Source organism: Punica granatum, chromosome 1 (assembly GCF_007655135.1).
Source record: "Punica granatum isolate Tunisia-2019 chromosome 1, ASM765513v2, whole genome shotgun sequence".
In the NCBI taxonomy this organism is placed as follows: Eukaryota; Viridiplantae; Streptophyta; class Magnoliopsida; order Myrtales; family Lythraceae; genus Punica; species Punica granatum.
Window position 1 is genome coordinate 22113681 of NC_045127.1, and position 24401 is coordinate 22138081.

A 24401-nucleotide genomic window follows, 5' to 3' on the forward strand; every position below is an offset into this window, starting at 1 on the left:
CTTATGTTTAAACCTAATAGGGGCTGAGGAGACCAAGACTATACACCCGGAAAGCTCGACCCATTGAGCTATTATTTTCGGGGGTCTTTGTGAGTACTTTCTTCCATCGTAAAATGATAGTAAATATTTATACGTATGGTTATAGATAGGAAGGTGGCTGAATGATTGAGGTTGATGTATATCTTGAGTATGCTTGTGATTGTTTAACAGTAGCCATTGGGACCGCTGGACCCGGCGGATTATAAAAGGGGCCTGATCGGCCGCCGAACCCGGCGGAATATAAATAGGGACTTGATCGGCCGCTGGACCCGGCGGAATATAAACAGGGGCCTGATCGGCCGCTGGACCCGGCGGAATATAAGTAGGGGCATGATCGGCCGCTGGACTGGCGGAATGTAAATGAAGGTCAACTCTTACCGCCAGAGGTTAATGGGCGGCCCCCGCTTATGAGATATGATATATGAATGAACAGATAATTTCTTTGAAGTATGCGGGGTCACGGTACAGTCATAACTTGTCGCAAGGAAATGCGACCCCATGGCTATATCGTTGATTACTTGTGATTGGTTGTCAAATGAGTGGTGGAAGGGATGATACTGGTAATGGATTCCATATTATGGTAGAATATGTACATATATATGTGTGTGTGTGTGTGATTGATTGCTTGTGAATCGTGATAGTAATGTATTAGCTCATTTTACTTTGGAATATAGTACTTACTGAGTTGCAGCTCACCCCCTGCATACTTTTTTCGGATGAGCTAGAAGCTAGGCTAGCCGCACAGGAGGACTTTTGGATAACGGGGATCAGCGCAAAGGATTTTGGCAAGTAGGCCCACCCATAGTATAGGTAGTAAGTGTTCGTAAATGTTGCAATCCTGTTACGACCTGAAACTTTTGTTTAGTTGGTTTAGTGGTATGGTTGTAGCTAAACACACTATTGAGAGCATATATGGACATTATAATCCGTTAGATTGATTATATATTCATGTAGAGCATGCCGAGTTAGTTTAAAGGTTGGATGTGTTATAGAAGTATACTATATATATATATATGAAAACTCTTCGTTCAGTCTGTGTTACAAGATAGTTGCAACTGAGTACTCTTTGAGAGTTTTATGCATATATCAGAATTAGTTAGGTGGTTATATGTTTATATAGAGCTTGCTGGGTTGGTTCAATGTGTTGGGAGTTAGGAAAACAGATTATACATATATGAGTTGCGTATATGACAATGGATATTGAGGAATAGAGGGGAAACTCTGTTATAAGTTTCGGGTCGTGACACTAGCCCAAAGAAGCATATCTTGGATATATTAAGGAAATATTCTCGTGATGTGGATGGGGAAGATGAGATGTCTTGATCCATAAACTGAGAATATTATTATCTTAATTTGGAAATATATTTAATTTAGACAGAAATATTTTTAGGATTATATATGACTAGCAATTTTAGTTCAAGTCAACAATCTAAAGTTTCCAATTTTCGAATAATTACTTGTTTTGTTTGAGAAAGTTACATAGTAACGGCCTAGATTCTAATTTCCTATTTTAGTTTCTTAGTTTTCTTAGGCCTTTATATAGTCCATCTCAATGTATTAGAAGAGAGAACTAGATATTTCAGAAACAGCTATTGATGAAAGATGCTTTGAGTTTGCTATAACTCTTTGTTTTCAACATATTGTTAGGTTTAGCCGTGTTCTGTTCCCTTCCAGTCTAAATTCAAATTTAGGCGCAAAAATCGTGATCTGCGCTGCATCAATGATGCGGAGGATTTTCAGCCCATTTCTGTATCAACAAGCCCAAGCCCAAAGAAGCATATCTTGGATATATTAAGGAAATATGCTCGTGATGTGGATGGGGAAGATGAGATGTCTTGATCCATAGACTGAAAATACTATTATCTTAATTTGGTAATATATTTAATTTAGACAGAAATATTTTTAGAATTATATATGACTAGCAATTTTAGTTTGAGTCAAGAGTCTAAAGTTTTCAATTTTGGAATAATTACTTGTTTTGTTTGAGGAAGTTACATAGTAACGGCCTAGATTCTAATTTCCTATTTTAGTTTCTTAGTTTTCTTAGGCCTTTATATAGTCCATCTCAATGTATTAGAAGAGAGAACTAGATATTTCAAAAACAGCTATTGATAAAAGATACTTTGAGTTTGCTATAATTCTTTGTTTTCAGTATATCATTAGGATTTAGCCGTGTTCTGTTCCCTTCCAGTCTAAATTTAAATTTAGGCGCGAGAAATCGAGATCTGCGCTGCGTCAATGACGCGGAGGATTTTCAGCCCATTTCATTATCAGAAAGCCCATGCCCAAAGAAGCATATCTTGGATATATTCAGGAAATATTATCGTGATGTGGATGGGGAAAATGAGATGTCTTGATCCATAGATTGAGAATATTATTATCTTAATTTGGTAATATATTTAATTTAGATAGAAATATTTTTAGATTTATATATGACTAGCAATTTTAGTTCAAGTGAAGAGTCTAAGGTTTCCAATTTTGGTATAATTACTTGTTTTGTTTGAGGAAGTTACATAGTAACGGCCTAGATTCCAATTTCCTATTTTAGTTTCTTAGTTTTCGTAGGCCTATATATAGTCCATCTCAATGTACTAGAAGAGAGAACTAGATATTTCACAAACAACTATTGATGAATGATACTTTGAGTTTGCTATAACTCTTTGTTTTCGGCATATCGTTAGGGTTTAGCCGTGTTGTATTCCCTTCGAGTCTAAATTCAGATTTAGGCGCGAGAAATCGTCATCGGCGCTGCGTCAATGAGGCGGAGGATTTTCAGCTCATATCTGTATCAACAAGCCCAAGCCCAAAGAAGCAATGCCTTATCCCAGATAGAATTCTTCAGTAAGGTTGTCATTCTAGAGAACATTCATGCCCACCGACGAGATGCAATCCCTGATGATGACCCGCAACTTCTCTGGAACCCCAGCTGCCACAAGAGTATCAACAATGAAGTTCCAGTTTAGTCGGTCATAGGCCTTCTCTAAATCCACTTTAATTGCCATAAACTTCTTCCAACCTCTCATTCAATGCATTGAATGGACTAGCTCCTGAACAATGACAATGTTATCCTGAATGTGCCGCCCCGGAACAAAACTTACTTGATTCGAGGAGACTAGTTCGGCCATGTGTCCTTGGAGTCTGTTCGCAATCACCTTCGTTATCAATTTATAGGACATGTTGCATAGGTTAATCGGCCTAAATTGATGTATCGACTCCGGGAGCTCCACTTTCGGGATAAGAACTAGCAGAGTATCATTTACATTGGACATGGACATACCTCTGTCAATGACAGATCGAACAAATTCCACTATAGAGGGCTCAACCACCGTCCAGTGAGCTTGAAAGAAAATTACAGGGAAGCCGTCGGGTACGGGAGCTTTGTAGAGACCCATTGGGAACAGGGCGGAACGGACCCCCTCACTCGATGCAAGTCGAACAAGCGCCTGTAAATCAGAGATCGCTTCTCGACTAAAATAGTTGGGCAACCCCAAGTTTGGATTGACTGATTCCTTAGTGAATAATCCGCGGAAATGATCAATAGCATGGCGACTAAGCTGCTCATCCTCAATGATCCAGTCGTCGTTCGAGTTCTTCAAAGCCTCTATTTGAATGCGCTTCTATTCACCACTGTTTTAGCATGAAAATATTTTGTGTTTCTGTCCCCTGATTGCACCCATTCCGCACAAGACTTTTGGAACCAAAGTAATTCCTCTTGTGCAAGCATTTCATCAATCTCGGCTGTTAGTATTGCCTCCAATTCCATGAGATGTTAATTGGGTCGGACTTGTAATGCTCTTTGCACTCCATTAAGCCCCCTGAGAGCATGATTTTTTCTCCATATAATGTTCCCAAAGACCTCTTTATTCCATTTATTGATTTTCTATTTGAAGCCAGCCAAAGATTCGGGAAGTCGTGATCTGTTGTCCCATGCCGTCTCCAGAACTTGGTTAAAGTCTGGGTGTGAACGCCAGGCTTCAATGTAGCGGAATGGCCGGATTCCACGTCATCTCCCCTGGTTGTTCTGTAAATTCAACCGCAGCGGGTGGTGGTCTGACTTTACAAGTGGTAATACATGTATTGTCGCCTCCGGAAAAAGAATACGCCACTCCGTATTGCAGACAGCGCGATCCAATCTTTTGAAAACCCGGTCATAGCCTTGGAAGAGGGGACCCCTCCACATGAAACGCGCCCCCGTGCTTCCCAAATCCATAAGTCCCGCATGGTCCAGCGCTTCTCGGAAACTTATGGTCGGGTTTGGATCGAATGGAGTTCCTCCCATCTTTTCAGTTGCCTCGAAAATTTCATTGAAATCACCTATAACCATCCACGGCCCTTGGATACGGGAAGAAAGATCTCGAAGCAATTGCCATAAGTCTCTACGGGACGATTCAGTTGGACTTGCGTAGACCACGGTGAGTGCCCATGTGCTTCCATCCTGCTGCACTTGAGCATGGAAGGCTTGAGTGTGGCGTTCAAGGATAGAGACTCGTAATTCGGATGCCTCCACCATAACCATATACCTCCAGAGAATCCCTGGGCTTCTATTCGTTCACTCTTGAACTCCGAGAATTTGCGGCAGACCTTATCAGCCTTTGCTCCACTAATCCGAGGTTCAACGATCATGACCATTGCCGATTTTTCCACTCTGATATACTCCTTCATAGATCGAACAAATTTTGGCCCACCAGCCCCTCTACAATTCCAAAATAAAAAACACATAAAATTATTTTGAAAAAAGGAACAAACACAATGGCATTTCCGGCTAACCGATTCAGCAGTTTGCTTTCGAGAGTGGTGAGGCATCTCCTAGTTGCATTGGAAAAACAACGCCTGAGTCTCGCATATCCCTTACGGTGGAAGCCTCCATCAGTCTGAGCGGGTTAGACTCCTGATGTGTAGAAACCTAGACACATGGTCGGTTGACCACTAAAATAATGTCTGAGGTTTCCATAGGATCGGGGCACGACTAGGGTTGGATGGCGTTTGCTCCATCTCCTTAACATCCCTTTCTGCTTAGGGGGTTTTCTGTGCATTATTAGTAGGCTTTGGAGAGGGACCTTATCTATTGTCTGCCGATAAATGGGTCGCGATAGTCGATTTTTGTTGAACAACCGGCAATATAGTTTCGTTGGCCTTGGAACAGGCTTAGGTTTTCTTCTTTGATGGGGCCGGGCTAGTGGGCCTAAAGCTACTTGGACTCGCTGTGGATCTTCCCACATTCTTAATAGGTTGGGTCTGAAAAATCCAATTACCTGGGCCTGTTTGACTTGAACGGCTATCCTTAGGTTTAGCATGGGGTGAGGTTAATTTGGAAACCCCTCCATCTATGCTGGTATCAACTGGCTGCTTTCCAGAGGGATTAAGATCCTCATCTTGTAATACCGCAAATCTTGATCCATTTCCCGATTCTCTTCCCCTGATTGTTGGCTCCAAGTTTGGCGTAATCGCTGGCTTTTCGATCACCTGCCGTGATTTGCAAGACTTTCCCTGAACATGCATCCATGGCCCAAATCCCGTAACCACCTCTGGCACTGACCTCGCCGTGGCGGTGGTTTTGTGGCCGCCTAATTCCGCCTGAGCAGGGGATTCAGTCGAGTGTTCTCCGGCTCCTTCCTCTTCGACGTCCATAGTCGCTTTATTCCGAGCAAGTTCTTCCAAGCAGGACTCCTTTCGATGTCCCACACGGCCACACTAAAAACAGATCTGATGCATGCCTTCATATTCCACTTAATATGTACCTCCTACTATCTCCACTGTCGGTTTGAGTGGTTTGGTGAGGTCGACCTCCACACATATCCGTATGAAGTTACCTCGCACCATGTCTTGGGTCTTACGATCTAGCCGCACAAGTTTCCTAAGACTAATCCCTACCTTACGCAGGATAGTCGTATTCTGAAATTGAATCGGTAAGTGAAGGATGCGAGTCCATATGGTCGCTTTGTCGATTGTAGATCCCAAGGGTTGAACTCCAGCGTCCATTCCCGCATGATGAGGTGATGACCCTGGATGAACCACGGTCCGCCAGTGAGTACCCATTCACGAGCCTCAGCTACAACAAACCTTGCAATAAAGTAATCATTCGGCATATTAATGAGGTGAAAAGATCCATTTGGGCCCCAAAGTTGCTGGAATTGCTTCTTCAAGATCTCATAGCCAACCCTTTTCCCCATCACTTTCAAAACTAGAGATCCCTGCCAGAGACCGTTCATAGCATTTAGCTCCGCCTTCGTGGCCATAACCTTCGGGCATAGCTCGTTCGAAAGGTCGACCATCTCCTTGTCATCCACCATCGGTCCAGTCATCTCATAGTCCTGACTCTAGCCAGGGCCTTTCTTCTGACCGGTGAGCACATCTACGAAGGAACCAACCCGAACCCCATTGGATTGCCTGGCATCTTTCCATCTGTCAACCCGTGATTCAAGTTTCTTCGCTCTTTTTGGTTACGGTCGATTTGGTCGGTATCCTCCCTAGTCGGAGGGCCCATGTCATTCACTGGAGGGTTAGGATTCTCTGAGGCACCGGTGGTCTTAGGTGGTCTTAGAGATCTCAGAGGTTCCAGAAGTTGCCATTTTTGAGAAAATAGAGCTAGTTTTGAAACATTTTGTACCATCAAGTAGCAAAAAAACTTTTTAGACCAATCTGATACATTTGTAAAACTTTTTGGATCACTAGTATAATTTACCCAAAAAAAAACAAAAGAAATAACCTAAATTGATGGATGATGCATCTCACTCCTATCGATAGAAATATCCCAATTTTGGCATGTTCAAATGATGGAAGCAGCTAGGATCCCCCATGTCATTTGATCCTGCGGAGTCTAGGGCGAAAAATGGACATGTGGGAAAACTTCAGGGGGCAAAATTTGTATAAAAACCAAAATTGGGGCAATTCTTCACTAATGCGCCTCAGACTAATGTATGTCTTCAGCTCCGCCCGAGCATCGGAAAGGCGCGCGGACAACGAGAGAGAGCGAGAGAGAGAGAGAGAGATCATCATCATCTTCGCAATCCCGACATCATCAGACAAGAAAATTCCGGTTCTCCGCAGAAGTTCCAACAAGAAACAAATATTTTTCAAATGTAAAAATAAATTAAAGTTCAACGACGGGATCGATTCTATTTATTGAAGAAGCCACGGAGAGACACATGGGTTCAAATCCAACCATACGAGCATTCGGAGCAATTGTTCGGAGGCTCTCAGTCAATGGGGTCTCTTCCTTTCGCCCCACTTCCCTCTCTCCTCACAGTACGTCCCGCTCCCGCCCCTGCCCCTCTTTATGTATCGTGATTCTGATTTCTTGTTCCTGATTCAAGTTGTGATTTTTATATGCTGCATAATTACATTGGTCCTTACTTGTTTCTCAGGTGCCGATTCTTTGAGCAGGCTATTGTCTTCTTCAGTGGCCATTTCGTCGAACACTTGGTGGGCACCATTGTACGGAGAAGAGAACGGCAGCAGACAGGTCAGGAAGATATGGATTTCCACTCCTGTTTGTATGGGGAGGAAGTCTTGCAAGATTGCTGGAAGAAAGGTACCCTTTTATTATTTTATCAGTGTATTGAAGGAGCTTCTGTGGCCATTTTATATGACCAATAATTGTTGTTGGGCTATCAAAACGGATGGTTCACAGAGTATCAGAATGCTTTGGCAAAGATAGAAGTTAGAAAATGTGGCTGATAAGAGAGTAAAGTGGCACTGTGCAATGAGATTTGATAGCTTTAGATGCTTCCATTTCATGTGCCCATTAAAGGGGTCAGGAGGATCTCCTTATATGGGACAAGTGCATCGGCATTCCCTCTCAATGCTCTACCTGTTGGGGGCATGGATGTAGATAGAGGCTCTCGTGAGATATAGAAGCAAACGGTCATATTCCGTTGAACTTTCAATATGATCAGCAGATGAACATAGTAGTACTGTCAGGACTGCCAACATCAGGGTCCCTCATGACTTATGCCTTGTTTTTTGAGATCGGGTTGTGGTTAAATGGGGATAAAGAAAGCGAGCGTGGAAACTTTCTTAAGTTCCAACTTCTGTGCTTTCTTGTTTGGGGTAGAAAGAGATTGCAGAAGATGAATACTTTGAACTTGAAATTTGTTTTGAGATTGTTGTACTATCATACTCTTGCATTGGATTTAATTCATACCCTTTTTATTATTGAATTAATTCAAAAAGTGTTGCTTCCCTCCATGTGTTGAACAGCAGTTGTTTGAAAAGATAGGCACACAAATTAGGATAGCATCTCAACAATATGGCCAACGACTGTGTGGCTACCACCATTTAAAGTAGAAACTCCTTTGTAAGGTGCTTCCATCCCTCTCTTTACATCCCATGTAGCAAACATGCGCTTAATTTTTTGGATGAAAATAGTAAATTTATATTTGTGATGAACTCTAGGAATTTGGGTTAAGATATGGCAAAGAAAAATGTCAAATGATGAGGTCGAGAGATACAAAATCAGAAAACTTTACAGGAGGATAAGAGAATAAATACAAAATTTAACAGCACCTCTCTGATCCGAGGGGGTAGCTTGTTGCCATGACCATCCCATTCACAGTTTTGCATTCATCATGGCTAGAATATGCACTCTGGTTTGATAATGTTGTGGCTATCATCAATTCTAAAATCTTTTAGGCTCCTATCGAGTAACTTGTCCAGAAATGCAACAATAAACAGGCATAGCACTGTCTGCTATATATGTTATCTAACATGATGATTGTGTTACTGTTGTTTCTGCTAATTCTCTTATTATTGTATTTTCTTGGCTTATTTATACTATCGTAACATGATGGACTAACTCCTCTAGGTTCTTTCATTTGCTTAAACCTAGACAGCTCAAGACGCAAAGAAGTCCAAATTGTATTGCAGAATTGGAAAAGAAGTTGTTTCCGCGTGAGTTAGACATTCTACTTTCTTCTATAGTTCTTTCATAGCACTCAGTGGAGACACAAGATTTTTGCTAGTGTTCATGAATGAAGTTCTATTTCGACTAATCATCTTGATTTGTGTCGAATCAATTCCAATGTTGCCAAGTATGCACGATGTCTGGTAGAGATGTCAATTTTTTCTCTTGCTTGGTTCTACATTCTTCTATAGTTCTTTCATAGCACTTAGTGGAAACATAAGATTTTTGTGCGTGTTCATGAATTAAGTTCTATTTCAACTAATCATCTCACTTTATGTCAAATCAATTCCAATGTTGCCAAGCACGCCCATTGTCTGGTAGAGATGTCAAATTTTTCTCTTGCTTGGAAACCATTACAGGATGAATCACATGTATTGCCGAAAACTGTTTTTCTATGTTCGACATCATGATGTAAACCATGCCTTTTTTTTCCCTTTTAATGAAGATTCATTGTTATTAAGTCTCTAAATCTTTAGTTTCATTTATTGTTGCAGAGTCAAGAAAGGTGGTCCAAATCCGATGTCAAACACAGCTTTAGCTGCTGTCCTTGAGAAAGCCAAGGAGCTCAATGTGCCCAAGGACATTTTGGAGCGCAACGTCAAGAGGGCTTCTGAAAGGGGACAAGAAGCTTATATTGAGAAAATTTATGAGGTTGGTGAACTTGTCAGTACTGGATACATTTAAGCGAAAACTACATGTTATTAAAACCAGACCAGCAGACTGAAAGAGTCTTACTGATCTACCAAATATAATTGGAATTAGGCAAGAATATTCTGAGACTGATTGGTTATATGGTGTTTGGTGCACTCAAAATGATACAGAAATTTAGTTGGAGACCAGAGACAAATTTCTGGACCCTTGAGCAACTAACCCTTTTGCTCCGCTTCTTCAGGTTTATGGTTTTGGGGGAGTTAGCATAGTAGTCGAAGTCTCAACTGATAAAGTAACCCGATCGGTTGCAGCTGTGAGAGAGATAGTGAAGGACTATGGTGGGAAAATGGCGGACCCAGGATCTGTTTTGTTCAAGTTTAGACGTGTTCGTGTCGTGAATATAAAAGTTACCGATGTTGACAAGGATCAGCTACTCAATATTGCTCTAGATGCAGGAGCCGAGGATGTTATCGAGCCTCCAGTTTATGAAGATGACATGGAGGAAGAGAGCTCTGACAGGTAAATTCCAATTATAGATTCCTCTTCTTTTTTTTTTTTTTTTTGAATGAAAAGTGATGAGGGACTCCTTACAGATATACACCTAATAAGCCTGATCTAGGCATGCTTGGATTTTCACCAAGTCCTTGGTTCCTTGCCAATGTCTTTATGTAAATGAGGGCATGTAGGATTGGATTTATATTTCTCCTTGTAAGTGTAAACCATTTATACATAATTATGTACATTAATGGTTGTTCTTTTATCAATATCATAACTTCTTGTTCAATCCTTTTAAATATAATTTACATATCGTGAAGCTTAGTGTTGCTGTTAAAGTTTGTGGTCAAGCTAGTGAATTGCCGTCTATTAACCTTCTACAATATGCATAAATTATGAGGGCTTTGATGATATGAGCAGTTTCTTTATCTGGAGTACTAATGGTCGGTTCTTGTATCAGATATTATAAAATTGTGAGTTCATCGGAGAACTATTCCACAATACTATCAAAGCTAAGGGATGAAGAAATAGATTTTGAGCCTGATAATGGTTCGGAGCTATTACCAATCACTACAATTGAGGTATACTTCATTTACTATTTTAACCTGCAAAACTGAGACATGTAAACGTAGAAGTGGTTGAACGAATATAGTTCTTACCGTATATGTTGTTGCTTGGTGTTTTTTGAGGTGGATGATGAAGCTATGGACTTGAACAAGGAACTAATGGCCAACCTGCTCGAACTCGATGACGTTGATGCTGTTTATACCGACCAGAAATGATCAAAATTTGCTTCTCCCAATCTTTCCTGTGACAATGAAATCTAAGGCTTCAGTGGCACAGAGGCACATACCGGTGTAACATTTTTTTCATCAGAGGTGAGGCTTGATAGTCGAGCTCCAACTCATCATACACATTGGTTTCTCAGCGGGGACGATCGTCCTGACTGAAATTTTCTTTTCCTTATCAATTTGGTTCATCACATCTAGGTAGTGTCCTATGCTTCAGGAGATCAATAGGTGGATTTACAGTTTTTTCTATTTGCTGGATTCTTGCAAGAGGAAGTGATGAATAATCAAATGCAGTCGATTCTATCTTGAATGAAGTGATGTCGTGTGATTAATTTCATCAGTGCAAAGCTGGCATGAGAGTTCAGGCTAATCATAGAATCCGGTTATATCAGATCGTAGCAGGACGTACATTTGGTCAAAATGTTATCCGATTTGTCAGGTAAGATGAACAATCTGGGGGATAGGCAAATGCCCCTACGTGGGTTGGTGGAATAGCAGTGACAAGCCTGACCATGTGGACCAACTGAAGGTACCTTGAAACTTTAATGTATCACTATTTTGTCGAGGACCAATACCTAAAATCAGAAATCGAAACTATCATGTGATATGAGTAGGGGCCAATATAAACACTGATTTCGTCTTCATGCAATATTTTCATTTAAGAAGGGTGAATTAATCCCTTACAGGAAAAGAAATTATCCAAAAACCAAACTATATGAGTACGGTTGTGATCACATTTCACGTTGGATAAAGTATCAATTTGGCCCGTGAAAGGTTTTTGGACTATTGCTTTAATCTTTAACATTTGTTTACCGTCAAGTCGATCGAACATTCTAGATACGGCTATACAAAAATGATCCGACCGTCAACTTTATCAACAGAACAGTGACGGACGGAAGGCTAACACGAAGGCCGAAGTGGCTGCAGAATGTTAAAACCAATAAGGGAACGGCACATGTAAATAAATTTTAAACTAAAATAAAAATAATTCAGGGAAAAAAATTGAGAAAGGAAAAAAAGGGAGGGTTCCTAGTTGAGATTAGGCCACCAGCCGCCTGCCCCCGTCTCTCACAATTAAGGTCACCGGAGACCTTAAGGGCCTTCGGCAACCTCGCATGGCGAGAAAGGGACCGAAGGGAAGTCCCACCATCCGCTCCCTCCTCCCTCCCTCTCTCTCTCTCTCTCTATAGTGGATGTTGCCGAAGTTCCATAGGTCTTGGATGACCTTGCATGCTGGGAAAAGAAGGCATCAATGACAAATATTAATATTAGAAATCAATACTCCTATCAATGTGGGTTGATTTAAGTGGTTCAACACTTATTCCGCTTAAACAAGATCCCGGATTCGAGTCCTAGTGAATGCATAAAATCTACGCTAGGAGAGCTTTACACTTAGTGAACTGACTCAGTTCGACTGTATTAGTCAGATTCCAATTGAACTTTTGAATATCAAGGTTCATACCAAAAAGAAATCAATAGGCCTATATCTACTCATCATGTTCTCTCGCAGTGGGCATTGATTAGTCTTTTATTATAACGAAGTATTGCTCATGTCCTGCATGGATTTTTATAGTGTTTATTGTTCAAATTTATGTTAAAATATTTTTAAAAAAATTCTCTTGAAAGATTTTTTGTATAATCATATTTTGAAATCTCTAATAATAAATTAAAAAAATTAAAATTATGAGAAAAATAAGATTAGTTCTTTCATAAAATGATTGTTGTGATGAATATTATGAAAAGAATACAACTACGTATTTCCAATTATCATGTCATTGTATACATTATTTTGATTTTTGATCGACATTATCATATTTTCATATCATACCAAATTATCTACAGAAACATGAAAAAAGATTTGTTTATTTTCTTAAAACTATAAAAACCAAATAATTTATTTAAAATACTCTTTAATTATCGAATCATTTTATTTGAAGCACATTCTTGAAAATAAAACTAAAACAAATTAACTTTTTTTTTTGTAAAAAATAAGATTATTCACTTACACTAAAATATTTAATATGTAATAAATAATTCAATTGTCCTTTACTATAGAGTTATATTATAGAGTATATATATAGTATATTATAGATATTGACCTTCAGTTCTCCTTATATATTATAAGATTCTATGCTTAGACTAACTTTTTTATTTTTATTTTTTTGCTGGGTAATCCAGAGGAGTTTCTCTCCTTTTTTTCCTCCTTGGTTATATTAATCACTCCCAAATTATAATAGCATTTCCAACCGAGTGCGAACCTATATACAACATCATCATCTGCAAGTCCATCTCTCATATATGATGTAGCCATTGCATGCTACCATGTGGAACATGGCTAAGATGATAGAGAATATGGAACTTAACTAAGAGTTGAACCAGAAGGGTTGGCACTTCAACTCTTAAGAACTATTTGTTTACCATTAAAAAAAAAATTTCTAAATAACTATTCACATCCTTCATGCATGCTTTTAAGTCCTCAACCGGGCTACTACTCTACATATCGGGTCAGGAAAAGGACAAACAGTGTGGAGTGCCATAACACGACTCTCCAACTCTAGCGGGTTAGGATCGTATTTGAATTTCAAAGTAGAACTCTAATGACTCGATGTCTTGTTGTCTACCTTTGAAACTATTAAAGCAGAAGTATCGAAAAGGGGCCATAAACTACCAAGTCGATAAAAAGGACAATATCTAGAGAGCAAGCAAACATTACCAAGTCGAAGGGTTCATAAAATGTACCACCAACTTAACACAATTTTCCCAATGCAATGCCCAGAAGCAGCCGTTTGTACCATCCCTAACATAGAGATTTATAAATATGAAATACCAAGTCCTATGGGTCGTTCAAGCTTCAGCAGGAGGCTGTGTCACTCCAAACTTCACCAGCAGCTTGTTCAGGGAGTCGGGCGAGCAGACCTGATACTTCACGCTCCCAGAAGGTGTCAGGAAGATCTCTGCCAGCTCGAGCTTGTCTGAGGTGAGGCTGGTGCTGTCCATGGTCTTGCTGAGCACCTTGAGCGCTAACTGCACGGCCTCCTCCCTTGAGATGTCGTCCTTGTAGTCCTGCTTCAGGATTGATTGGGCCGCCTGGTTGTTCGCGCCAATCGCAGCGGCTTTCCACCCCCCGTAGTTCCCGCTTGGGTCGCTCATGTAGAGCTGGAAGCCAAAGTTCTTGTCCCACCCTGCAAATAGGAATGAGACTCCAAAGGGGCGCAGACCACCGAACTGGGTATATCCCTGCTTGGTGTCGCAGAGGGATTGTACTAGCTGCTCTACAGGCATCGGCTCCTGATAGGCATAAGTGTAACGCTGGGCTTGGACACGGGCAGTGTTGATCAGAATGTTAGCATCGGACATAATACCGGCCACAGCACATGCAACGTGATCATCGATCTTGTACATCTTCTCAGTGGAAGTTGAGGTCTGGAGGAGTTTGGAAGTGACCTTCTTCTCCCCGACAAGGATGACCCCATCCTTTGCGAGGATGCCAATCGCGCTGCCAGCATTCCCGATGGCCTCCATCGCATACTCAACCTGGTAGAGCCGACCTTCTGGGGAGAAGATCGTTGTGCGGCTATCGTATCGTCGAGACATTTTGACTGCGAGCAAGAAAAAGCCAAGAAAAAGATTTAAAAAAAAGAAAATGCACTAGTAGTTGAAAGAGCAAGTGTAGGCACATTAAGAGGCTCACAACCAAAAGGACCAAGGCAATCGACCACATAAAATAGCAACCTTGTGACTTGACCAAAACAATCCAATTGGACAGATATAACCATAGCAACGGCGAACTTCTAAATTAATTTATCTAGCCCAAGGAAACAGTTCTCTTGACAAGGGCAACAACAGAACCTTCTTATCCAGGAAGAGTGAAATGACAACCAGAATAAATTGCTACAATCAGGTCCCCTGTAACTGTAAAATGAACCCCGGGCTATTCTACAAATTTAAGAAATAACAAAACTGTGGCCTTCGGGTACCCTATCTATCATAAAACATTAGAAATAGATTGAAAGCATCTTCAAAACAAAATCTCACCGACGTGCTCAAGAAGTTTCTGCAACTACATTCTCAAGCACCGAGTTTAACATTATATTATAATGACATATATAACAGAGTGTTACGAAGCAGTGACTGTATTTGGCTAGCCTGTAATTTTCATGATACCGTGAACCCTACCCTATAAGGAATCGATCCCTGACTTTTGGACTCAAACCTACCCAAGTGCTAGATCCTAACCGTATCTGAATCCCATATTATAGCACATGTTCTGACATTTTAGTTTTTGCCATGTGCATTTTTATTTTGGAATCATTTATTCAATCGGATTGGCTTTAAAAGATGATCAAATAGACAGTTGCATAACTTCTATACTTTCAAAGCCTCCACGCATGAATGAACAATTTCCACTCGGTTGCATAGAATAACATATAATATTAAATGCCAAGACCATGAGGGAATGAGGGCAGAGGGGAGGGGAGGAAGGGTGATGAGAAGGCCACGGAGGGAAAGGAGGTGATGGGGCAGTGGTGGAGAGGGAGATGGAAGGTGCAGCAAGGCCATGCAATTGGGTACAATGGAAGGACATTGGGTAACTAGGGTTGTTTTTCCCTTATAATTTCTTCCCAAACAATAAAAACAAGAAAATAAGGGATAATGGAGTTAGTAAATGTTTGAACGATACATATTTATATCGAAAAAAGACTACTTTACATACATAATATCTTCAGTATCAGGTCCACTTCTGGTTCTTATATAAAATTTTCAATATCAGTTCCAAGTCTAGTTTGTGTTACCCTCTATAATGGAAGTGGAAATAGAATCTATTTCAAGTCCTCAATTCATTACCAAGATTGCAAAATTTGTACCAGATAAATATTGTACAGAAATAACACTTCAAAGTTTATTCTATGGCACTCAGGGTTCGAACAGCCAATTCCAGGAGGTAACACCATTAACTAGGTTCGATACTGAATGAAAAACTAAGCTAGGAACACATGATAAGATACTGTTTAAACACAAGAAGAAAGGACCAGGAGAGAAGTCACCGTGAGCAAATAATGCACCTATTCACTCGTCAAACATAAAGATTTGCAGAGTCAAAGCCATATGTCAAATTGTACATACGACTGAATAGACCATAAAATGCACCATCATAAAAAGAAAACTAATGACTTCTCGATAACCAATAGACTTCTAGCACCTTCGGATAAATCAATCACCAACTTTTCAGAGAACTGGAATTGTTTGTCATAACATTTGTCAGCCAATAGTTAGAAGAGGGCAGGGTACCGTTACCACAGACAGGGAAAACACTAACCACCACGAAATACTTTCAAAAAGGGGAACAAGAACTCCAACGACAGCAATCAAAAGCCAACTAAGAAAAGGGCTAAAATTCAATACACAGTTAGGAATCAATTATAGAGTCGAGAAGATTCGCAAAGCCCCCCCCATGAACCATCCACAAAGCTACCGAATGAAAATTCAATCGAATTGAATGGAACGAATATCGATATCATCATTTCAAAACCATTATCCAACGGAATAAGATAACAGGATGAATTCTCAGGAAGGAACATGAGCTTGTCTGACATGATAACAGCAAAGAGCAGTCCCAAATGACTACCATAAAGAGAGATTTGAACAGCATTCAGATATTTCATCAAATTGCGATTGAAGATTACATTGCCTAACTAACAGCAGTTCCACCCACGAAACTGAAACACAGTGGAAACTAATCAGGCAACAATGGCGGATCAAATAGTCTCAAATTAGGGCAAGAAGAGATACTGAACAAACCCTAATATGAAATGAGCACCTCTCTTTTCGCTTCCGCTGGGGCGAGGACTCGGCGACCGCAGAGGCTGAAGGGGGTCGCGGCGTCTGCAGAGAAGATATCTTCGAGAGAGGAAGAGGGAAGGAGTGGATCAGTTAGAGCTCGGGGATATTGAGCAGAGCAGCCGATGTAGCACAGCGGAGCAGCACAGAGGAGCTTCAGAGAGAAATATTTTTCCTTTTTTTTTTTTTTGACTTGAAGAGGAAGGTAGAGCTCTTTTTTTTTTCCTTTCTGTGAAATAGGTATTATTTGATAATTCAATGGACTGTTTAGGCAGATAATTGGGCTGGGCCTGAGATAATTTGTGGTCGGCCCAGAAGAAATTCTGTATGTGAGTTTTGGACCGATATTGGTTCGATTCCATTCAATCAGAAAAATCGGGGGAGCTCGATCGATATGGTACACTTCTAAAACTCGCGGGGAGCATCGTCGTCGAGACTGACTTCAAACTACGATGAGAGTAACCCGGCTGTGTTGCACGGGTGGTAGGCCTGGACTGGACGTCAGGCCCATTACCTAGAAATAGTGTTGGGCTGGATGTCCATATAGAATTTTATAATATAGGCCCACTTGTATGGGTTCTCCATGCAATGGATCTCGATTCTGCTTAGGATAAAATTTTCCAAATTAACCAAAAAATAAAAATGAAACTAAACGAAATATCAGCACAAGGAAAAAGGAAAGTCCCTTTCGAAGATTTTTAGCATAGGATCCATTTCCGGATCCGTTTCCGCATAAGCAAACTATTAGCCTGCATTCATGCGGAGATGTAAATCACTACTAGGATGAGTGCGTATAGTGTGATAATTCAATGAAAATGCAGTTATTCGGACACTTTTTATGGGTTTAGTCGTGCCTAGTTTATCAAGTTTGAAGTAGTTTTAATCGTTCACAGTTTATTTCTCGTTTATTTGCAATTCAGTTGGTTTTAGCAGTTTTGATATTAGTTATTCGGTTAGTTATCGAAAGAAAAAAGATAATTAGTTATTGGGTTGTTCTATTTAATTTTCAGTTAGCTTAGTTTGTATCTTGTCTAAGATTTTGCGGTTTTGAATAAGTGAAACCCAAGGGAACTAGTGTAAAATGCATATGATCTAAAACCTGTGATTCAATACAGTGCACAATCTGGAGCTCAAATGAATAAGAGCTTACGTGTGCCGGATAGCTTGGATCTTCGTTAATCTTTTTGACGGAATTTAAATGGCGTGTTAGATCTAAGAGATAAATGGTCATTTATGGTAGGGCATGCTAAATTTTAAAAATGTGTTAGGTGGTGACAATAGAGAAAAATCAGTATTATGCAGTGCTATTTTGCCTTGTTATTACTGTTACTGTTATGCTACTACGCTTTAGTACATAAGATGTCCATAGGTCCAAAACAGATAAACGAGATGCACGTAGCACGAGATGAGATAATAGAGAAAATAAGATCGGACACCGATATACGTGGTAAAAGCCCTCCCAACGAGAAAGGGAAAACGTCCACTGCACAGAGCCGGAGATTACAGTCCTCAGAGATGCCTCTCGTCCTAGTCCCCGTTACAAATCCTATATCGAGAATAGTCTAACTCGATCTCTCAATTCTCTCCAACTTTCTCACTCTAATACCCTAGAGTTATAGGGAAATTTCCCCGAGAGAACTCCAGAAAGATCCACCATCATTATTCCCGTGATACAAGACTCTCTCAACTGGCTCCCTCGAGGGGTTGAGGTTTCATAGCAATTGTGGCATATTTTACAAGCCATACAAAAACCTATTTTAACATCAAAAAATGAGATATCCTAAAGATATCGTAATGTCTCTTCAATAACATTTCTCCATTTGAATAGATTATGAGGTTATAAGAAATCCTGAAACATAGGAAACAATATTTCTCTTGATTTATTCCCCGTTTACGGGGTTTTCAAGATTGCAGTTTGAAAAATTAAAAGTTTCCTTAATAATCGGATGGAACTTATTGAAATACGTGATATACTTCAAGTTCAATGTATTAAATTCGGGGGATTCCAAGGTGCAATCAATCAAAATGGTTACTAGAGGTGTAAATGAGCCGAGCCGAGCCGAGCCTGAATATACTAGGCTCGAGCTCAGCTCATTTATTAGTTCGCGAGTTCAAGGCCGACCTCGCGCGAGCCTACCTTTTAGAGCTTGGATTCAGCTTGTTGTATTTATCGAAGGTTTGGCTCGGCTCATATAGGCTCGCTGCGCCAGCAGAGCTCGACTTGTGTAAGGCTCGTGAGCTTGAGCTCGCCTTGGCTTGCATGGGGCATGGGCTTGGATTGGACTACCGTAATAACTCATAATACACACACACACACACACACATATATAAAGCTCGTTTAGGTCCGGGAGTTTCACGAGCCGAATATCATTGAGCTTGTCTCGGCTCTTTTAACTTGCGAGCTTGAGCCGAGCCGAGCTCGAACTTTATAAGAGTTAGTGGGGCTCGAGCTTTATAAGAGCGAGACAAATTCAATTTTTCATCAAGCCGAGCCCGAATAGTTCGCGATTGTCTCAACTCGTTTACAACCCTAATGTTTGCACCATACAATCGAGAAAATTACCAAAAAATTACGTAAAAAGTAGATATTTTTACTAAAAAGTTAAGTAAAACTCCTTGAAAATTATGTAAATGACTTTGAAATTTGTGTAACTTGCCTTAAAATTTACATAATTTACTTTGAAATAAGTGCAATTTACTTTATTTGTTAGTAGTTTACTAAATATCTAAGTAATTTACTTTGACTTTAAAGTAATTTACTTTATTTGTATGGTGCAACCACTAAATTATCTATAAATGCCTTACAAAATGCATATTATTTGCTTTTATATGTCTAGAGTGCGTGTTTTTTCTATTGTGATCATGATTTTACTCATGTGGCTGCTTCTTTTAATTTTTTTTTATTTATATCAATTGGTAAATTTGTTGATTATCTATTTTATGGAAAAAGATAAAAATTTGTTACGCTACGCATGAGGATCAACTAGTTTAATCTTATTCTGATTCAGTAAATTTCACTACTAGAAAAATGTCCTTTAGTAACCAAGCAGTTTGGTCGCTATTGAGCTAGATTTGGGTGTCAATAGTTTTAGCGACCCAAAAATAACTGGTCGCTGCAACGCCGCACCAGGGTATAAGCGACGATTCTTTGTTTTGGTCGCTTAAGGTTGGCTTTTTAGAGACCAAATTTTATTGGTTACTATCGACGACATTAAGCGACGAAAATCTTGGTCATGACATCACAACCAACCAGTCGCAAATGCTTTCATTTGCTGGCAAATTCTCATATTCTTGTACCATTAGCAACTAAACTAACGACCAATATTTAGTTCCTAATTCTATAACAATATTTACTAAACATTCACTATAAATAGAGTAATTTGTAACTGATATTCTTTAGTCGCTAAAAGCTCTAGGATTTGACGACCAATTGTTTGGTTGCAGATAACTGTTGTACCTATGCATGTCAACTTAAATTTTTGGTTGCCAATTATCCAACCCAAGACTTTTGTTGCAAAATAAAACCTTACAAAGAAACTGTATTGAGCTCTCAAAGATTCATCATAAAATTTCCAATATAAAAGCATCTCGATATTTCTAAGTGGAAGTTATAATACACTGTAGTAGTTCCATGTATCTTCACAAAAGAAAACTTGAGTTGCTATCGGTAACAAATATTCTCTACACTAATAATTGACTACTCTATATCATGATCTAATATCCCAAAACTACTATGAAAGTACACATACATAAAGCAAGAAGTCGATTTGCTGCAATGAATGGTGATACCATTAATAATTTCCTTGCTGTTATCTGCAACATAAAAACAAAAACCAAAAAATTATATGAACACAATAAGAATTTTCATAAGTTAAAACATGAATAAGTATGTAGAACTTATATCTGAGCAGCAAAAGTGGATTTTCTTCCGTATACAATAACTGTTATTAGGCACCGAGAAACATAAATGAAACATATAGGCTCAATTGAGAGGGCCTCAGTACTGAAATGTACAAAAGAAAAAATCAACTATGATCACAAAATTAGTAGTCTGACATAGAACTCATATTATGGAGCATAAGAAAGCATATACATGGCCTGTCTTGTTTACTTTAAAATGGATATTCGAAGACTCCACAATTTTCTTGAAAGAGCCGACTGGGGAAAATAAAAGTAGAACAATATGAATGTTCGTTAACCCTATATGCATGTGAACAATTGATGCATTCATGACTCTATTGTTTATAAATGATACATGATGCCATATTATCAAAACTGCCATAGTAGGCTTCAAGATGTCCTAGATGAATTTAATGTAATTAATGTTCCAATGATATGAATTGTCATGTAAATATATAAATCAATATTATCTCCAGCTCAATAAAAGTGTTTCTTTCTTGCCCAATATTATCTCCAACTCAATACAATTCAATACAAGTCATTATAAGGAGCTGAGTTGAAATGCAAATCTAATACCAACAAAATTAATTGACGAAAGAATCATCAGAAGAAAGCCATGCACAACTTGGAAAGTGAACTTTCAACCAATCTTGACAGAGAGATGGCTTCACGAGGATTGAAGAATGGCATGCATTTTGTTTTCATGGAACTCGAGTAAAGATGGATAAATTGGGTTACAAGAACGAACGAAAAGAGAGCAGTGCAAGAGCTTGTAAGTTTACCTGAAATTTTTAATCTCTTGTGAAGTCAGAGGTCCCATTTTGTAGTGGATCCTCTACCTTGCAAATAAATAGTATTTGAAGGAGAGTTTATTAGATAAAGCCCTGAAAAAAACATATACCTTCCCTACACCAGATCTTGTCGCTGCAGAAGTAGTTCAAGAATCAAGTTAAGTAAACCATTACTGGTGGTGAACAACCTCCATGACAAGAGTAAAGGACTATCTACAAATGCTGAACTCAAAGTACTGAAAGGACTGAATCCAAAATGATATCTCATATACCTGCCTTTCAATTGGGTTCCAGATTGTTATTCTTCTCCATTGTTTCTTCCATCTCGCCATCTGTAGTTATGCAACCACCTAGCTTTCATCTCCATCCGTTCTGATCTAATAATGGAACCCCCCACTTAACCCAGGAATAAAACATTCATGAGAACCAAGCATTTTAAAGCATTTGTAGTAGAAAAAAAGATCTCATAGAAGAAACAAAGTTACCAATCCCTTTAGAGGATAGGGTATATTCATGCAATTATAATTAATGCTTGGGGCACTGCCATTACTTTTGATGCGAAACTAGCTACACACTTCTCTTACTCGCCAAATCAGGGCATAAAAACCACAATAATCACAATCAATTGAACCAAAATAATCTCAATAAATTGAACCAATAATCTTAGTCAAACATCATCTTAGCAAATTCTAACTATTCCTAAACTTAATCTAGATATGCTCGTCAACTATATAATCATCAATAACGACTAAACTACTACCAAAGATGAACTTGGAAATAAAAGAACAAGTAGGTTATACCGATTGTCGTTGTCTCCTGTCCCCCTCCTCCTTTTTCAACCCCGACATGAAACCCTTAATTATAACCTTGATTGAGAGGCTCAATGATTCAAGAAGTCGTGGAGATCGGAGAGAAAGTTTGAGAACAGCAGAGGAGCTATCCTCAGCTTCTAGAATATTAATTAAGGTTTCTTCAAAAGAAATAAAATACGCCAAGACTTTTCGCGACCAAACCATTGGTCGCTAAAAGATCTATATCTTTACCGACCAAACAGTTGGTTGCTAAGCTAATTATTCATTAGTGACTAATTGGACAAATAGTCACAATATATAGTTGGCGCATGGTCGCACCATATTTTTAGCGACTAAGAATTCGTTTGATCGCAAAAGATATTAAAAATTGCAGCTGTGATTGATTTGGTCGGTAAATCGCAACTAATTGTAATCAATTTATGGCTGGTCGCTAATATTTTGTTGGCTAAACCTCTTTTTTCTTGTAGTGTTTTGTGGGACTCCTGCTTAATAAATTTTAATAATTTACACGAACTAGGGAAAATATTATGGCAAACTTTAAAACAAATGCCTTGCATTTTAATCAATATACAAATATATTCCTACCAGCGGTTAGTTTCGGTAAGGATGAGAGATAAAGAGAGGAAAGAGGGAGAGGTAGGAGAAAATTATGAGGACTAGTCTTATGCGGAGCGTTTGTATATGTGCTTTTAGTTAAATTTTTAATTAAAAATTTGTGAATAGTTTCGATATTATACTACATTTATTTCATTATAATGGAATTAGTTATGAATCGGGTTGAAAGCGTAAATTGATAGTAATACGAAATTACCCCTCTGACGAAGAAGAAAATGGCCCATTAAACAAATATTAAAAACTTTTGGCAGAAGAACAAATATTTAAAAAATACTTATAAAGAATATAAAAAATAAAATTAGAAAAATAAACTTAAAAAGGAAGAACTTCCCTAGCTATAACTATAAAATATACAAAGATCCATTATTATGGTAAGACAGTTTCTAAGTACAACAACAATATAAAAATTGGGGGAAAATAGATTTTCAGCATTGAAATTCATATTATAGATAATCTTTTTTCAGATTATTCCCTAATTAATTAATAGTATTAATATATCATTATATAATATATACAAGTCAAAGCGCGGAATGTTAAAGCTTTATTGAAAACCCTTAACTTCTGGTAAAATGCCGTTACGTTTTTTAATCAACCCATTTGATAACCCTTAGCTTCACGTTTAAATGACCATTCAATTTTGATTCAATGAATTTGACATTTCTTTTGTAATCATATTCGACGTATTTTGATTATTCATCTATATTATTTGTATGTAATATATATATATATATATTTGGAAAATTAAAACATTTCTTGATATTTTGAAAGAACTCCTTTTTGCATCATCTTTTTCCATTTCTCAAGTTCAATATATTAAATATCTTATAAATATGAAACAAAAATTCTTCTTTTTGCATAATCTTTTTATACACGACAAATTTTGCTACGTTCTAAATCCCCATTTTCAATTGCACCAATGCAAATTATAAATTTCTAGTATATTTTGCAATAACATATTCGGATTTTGCCTAACTAATTCTTGCAACCCACAATAAATTCCCAGCAAACCCGTAGGACAAGTCCTCTAGCCACGTACGCATGCCAACCCTTGGGTTAATACTATAGGATTATTGACTTTCTATACATGATCTTCGCATATAATCATATGGCTTGGTTACATATTTGTTTACCATCATGATATTTAGTTCTTTCATAGTTTGTAGTATTTATTATGTCTACTTGATAAAATATATGCTTTTTATTATTATTATTTTATATTTATATCCATTTGTACATCATATATGTTAAATATTCAATATATACATTTACCGTGCAACACTCTGGTGTCAATTAGTTGTTTATTATGTTTCCTAAAGGTGGCGTTAATATCTGATGTTGACAACTATTTAATCTTATCGACAATAATTTCATTAATTCAAACTGCTCCAGCCTGAGCATTTGAGTAGAACTTTCATCTATTTTATTTAAATGAAGCATGTCTGTGTTTAATTTACTAAGTGTCAAAATTATATTTCAGCGCAATTAAATTCCTTATTTTAATTAAAAAAATTTAGACTGAATTTATCGAGAGTAAAATCCTCTTGAAAACTATTAAGAAAAATTAAGA

General features: G+C 38.5%; 2 protein-coding genes and 1 long non-coding RNA gene across 5 annotated transcripts; 1 reads left to right on the top strand and 2 right to left on the bottom strand.

The window, feature by feature from the left end:
* The first annotated feature begins 6961 nt into the window (after positions 1–6961).
* Positions 6962–11215, top strand: LOC116193131 (probable transcriptional regulatory protein At2g25830). The gene is made up of 7 exons (XM_031521901.1): positions 6962–7284; positions 7404–7570; positions 8867–8928; positions 9436–9592; positions 9834–10111; positions 10548–10668; positions 10777–11215. The coding sequence occupies exons 1-7, from the start codon at positions 7185–7187 to the stop codon at positions 10867–10869; spliced, it is 978 nt and encodes a 325-aa protein (XP_031377761.1). The 5' UTR covers positions 6962–7184; the 3' UTR covers positions 10870–11215.
* Positions 11216–13532: 2317 nt separating this feature from the next.
* On the bottom strand, positions 13533–16934 carry LOC116187907 (proteasome subunit alpha type-4). Of its 2 annotated transcripts, none has more exons than XM_031516925.1 (2): positions 16697–16934; positions 13533–14477 (listed from the first exon to the last, which is right to left on the bottom strand). In XM_031516925.1, exon 2 carries the CDS (start codon positions 14470–14472, stop codon positions 13723–13725), a length of 750 nt encoding a protein of 249 aa, XP_031372785.1. In that variant the 5' UTR covers positions 14473–14477; positions 16697–16934; the 3' UTR covers positions 13533–13722. The 2 variants fall into 2 exon arrangements, with proteins under 2 accessions (XP_031372785.1, XP_031372793.1); XM_031516933.1 differs by having other exon boundaries at positions 16678–16929.
* Positions 16935–20285: 3351 nt separating this feature from the next.
* Positions 20286–22343, bottom strand: LOC116187920. Of its 2 annotated transcripts, none has more exons than XR_004152141.1 (4): positions 22208–22343; positions 21680–21803; positions 21399–21455; positions 20286–20529 (listed from the first exon to the last, which is right to left on the bottom strand). It is a non-coding gene; the product is annotated as an uncharacterized LOC116187920 (long non-coding RNA). The 2 variants fall into 2 exon arrangements; XR_004152142.1 differs by having other exon boundaries at positions 21399–21540.
* Positions 22344–24401: the final 2058 nt, after the last annotated feature.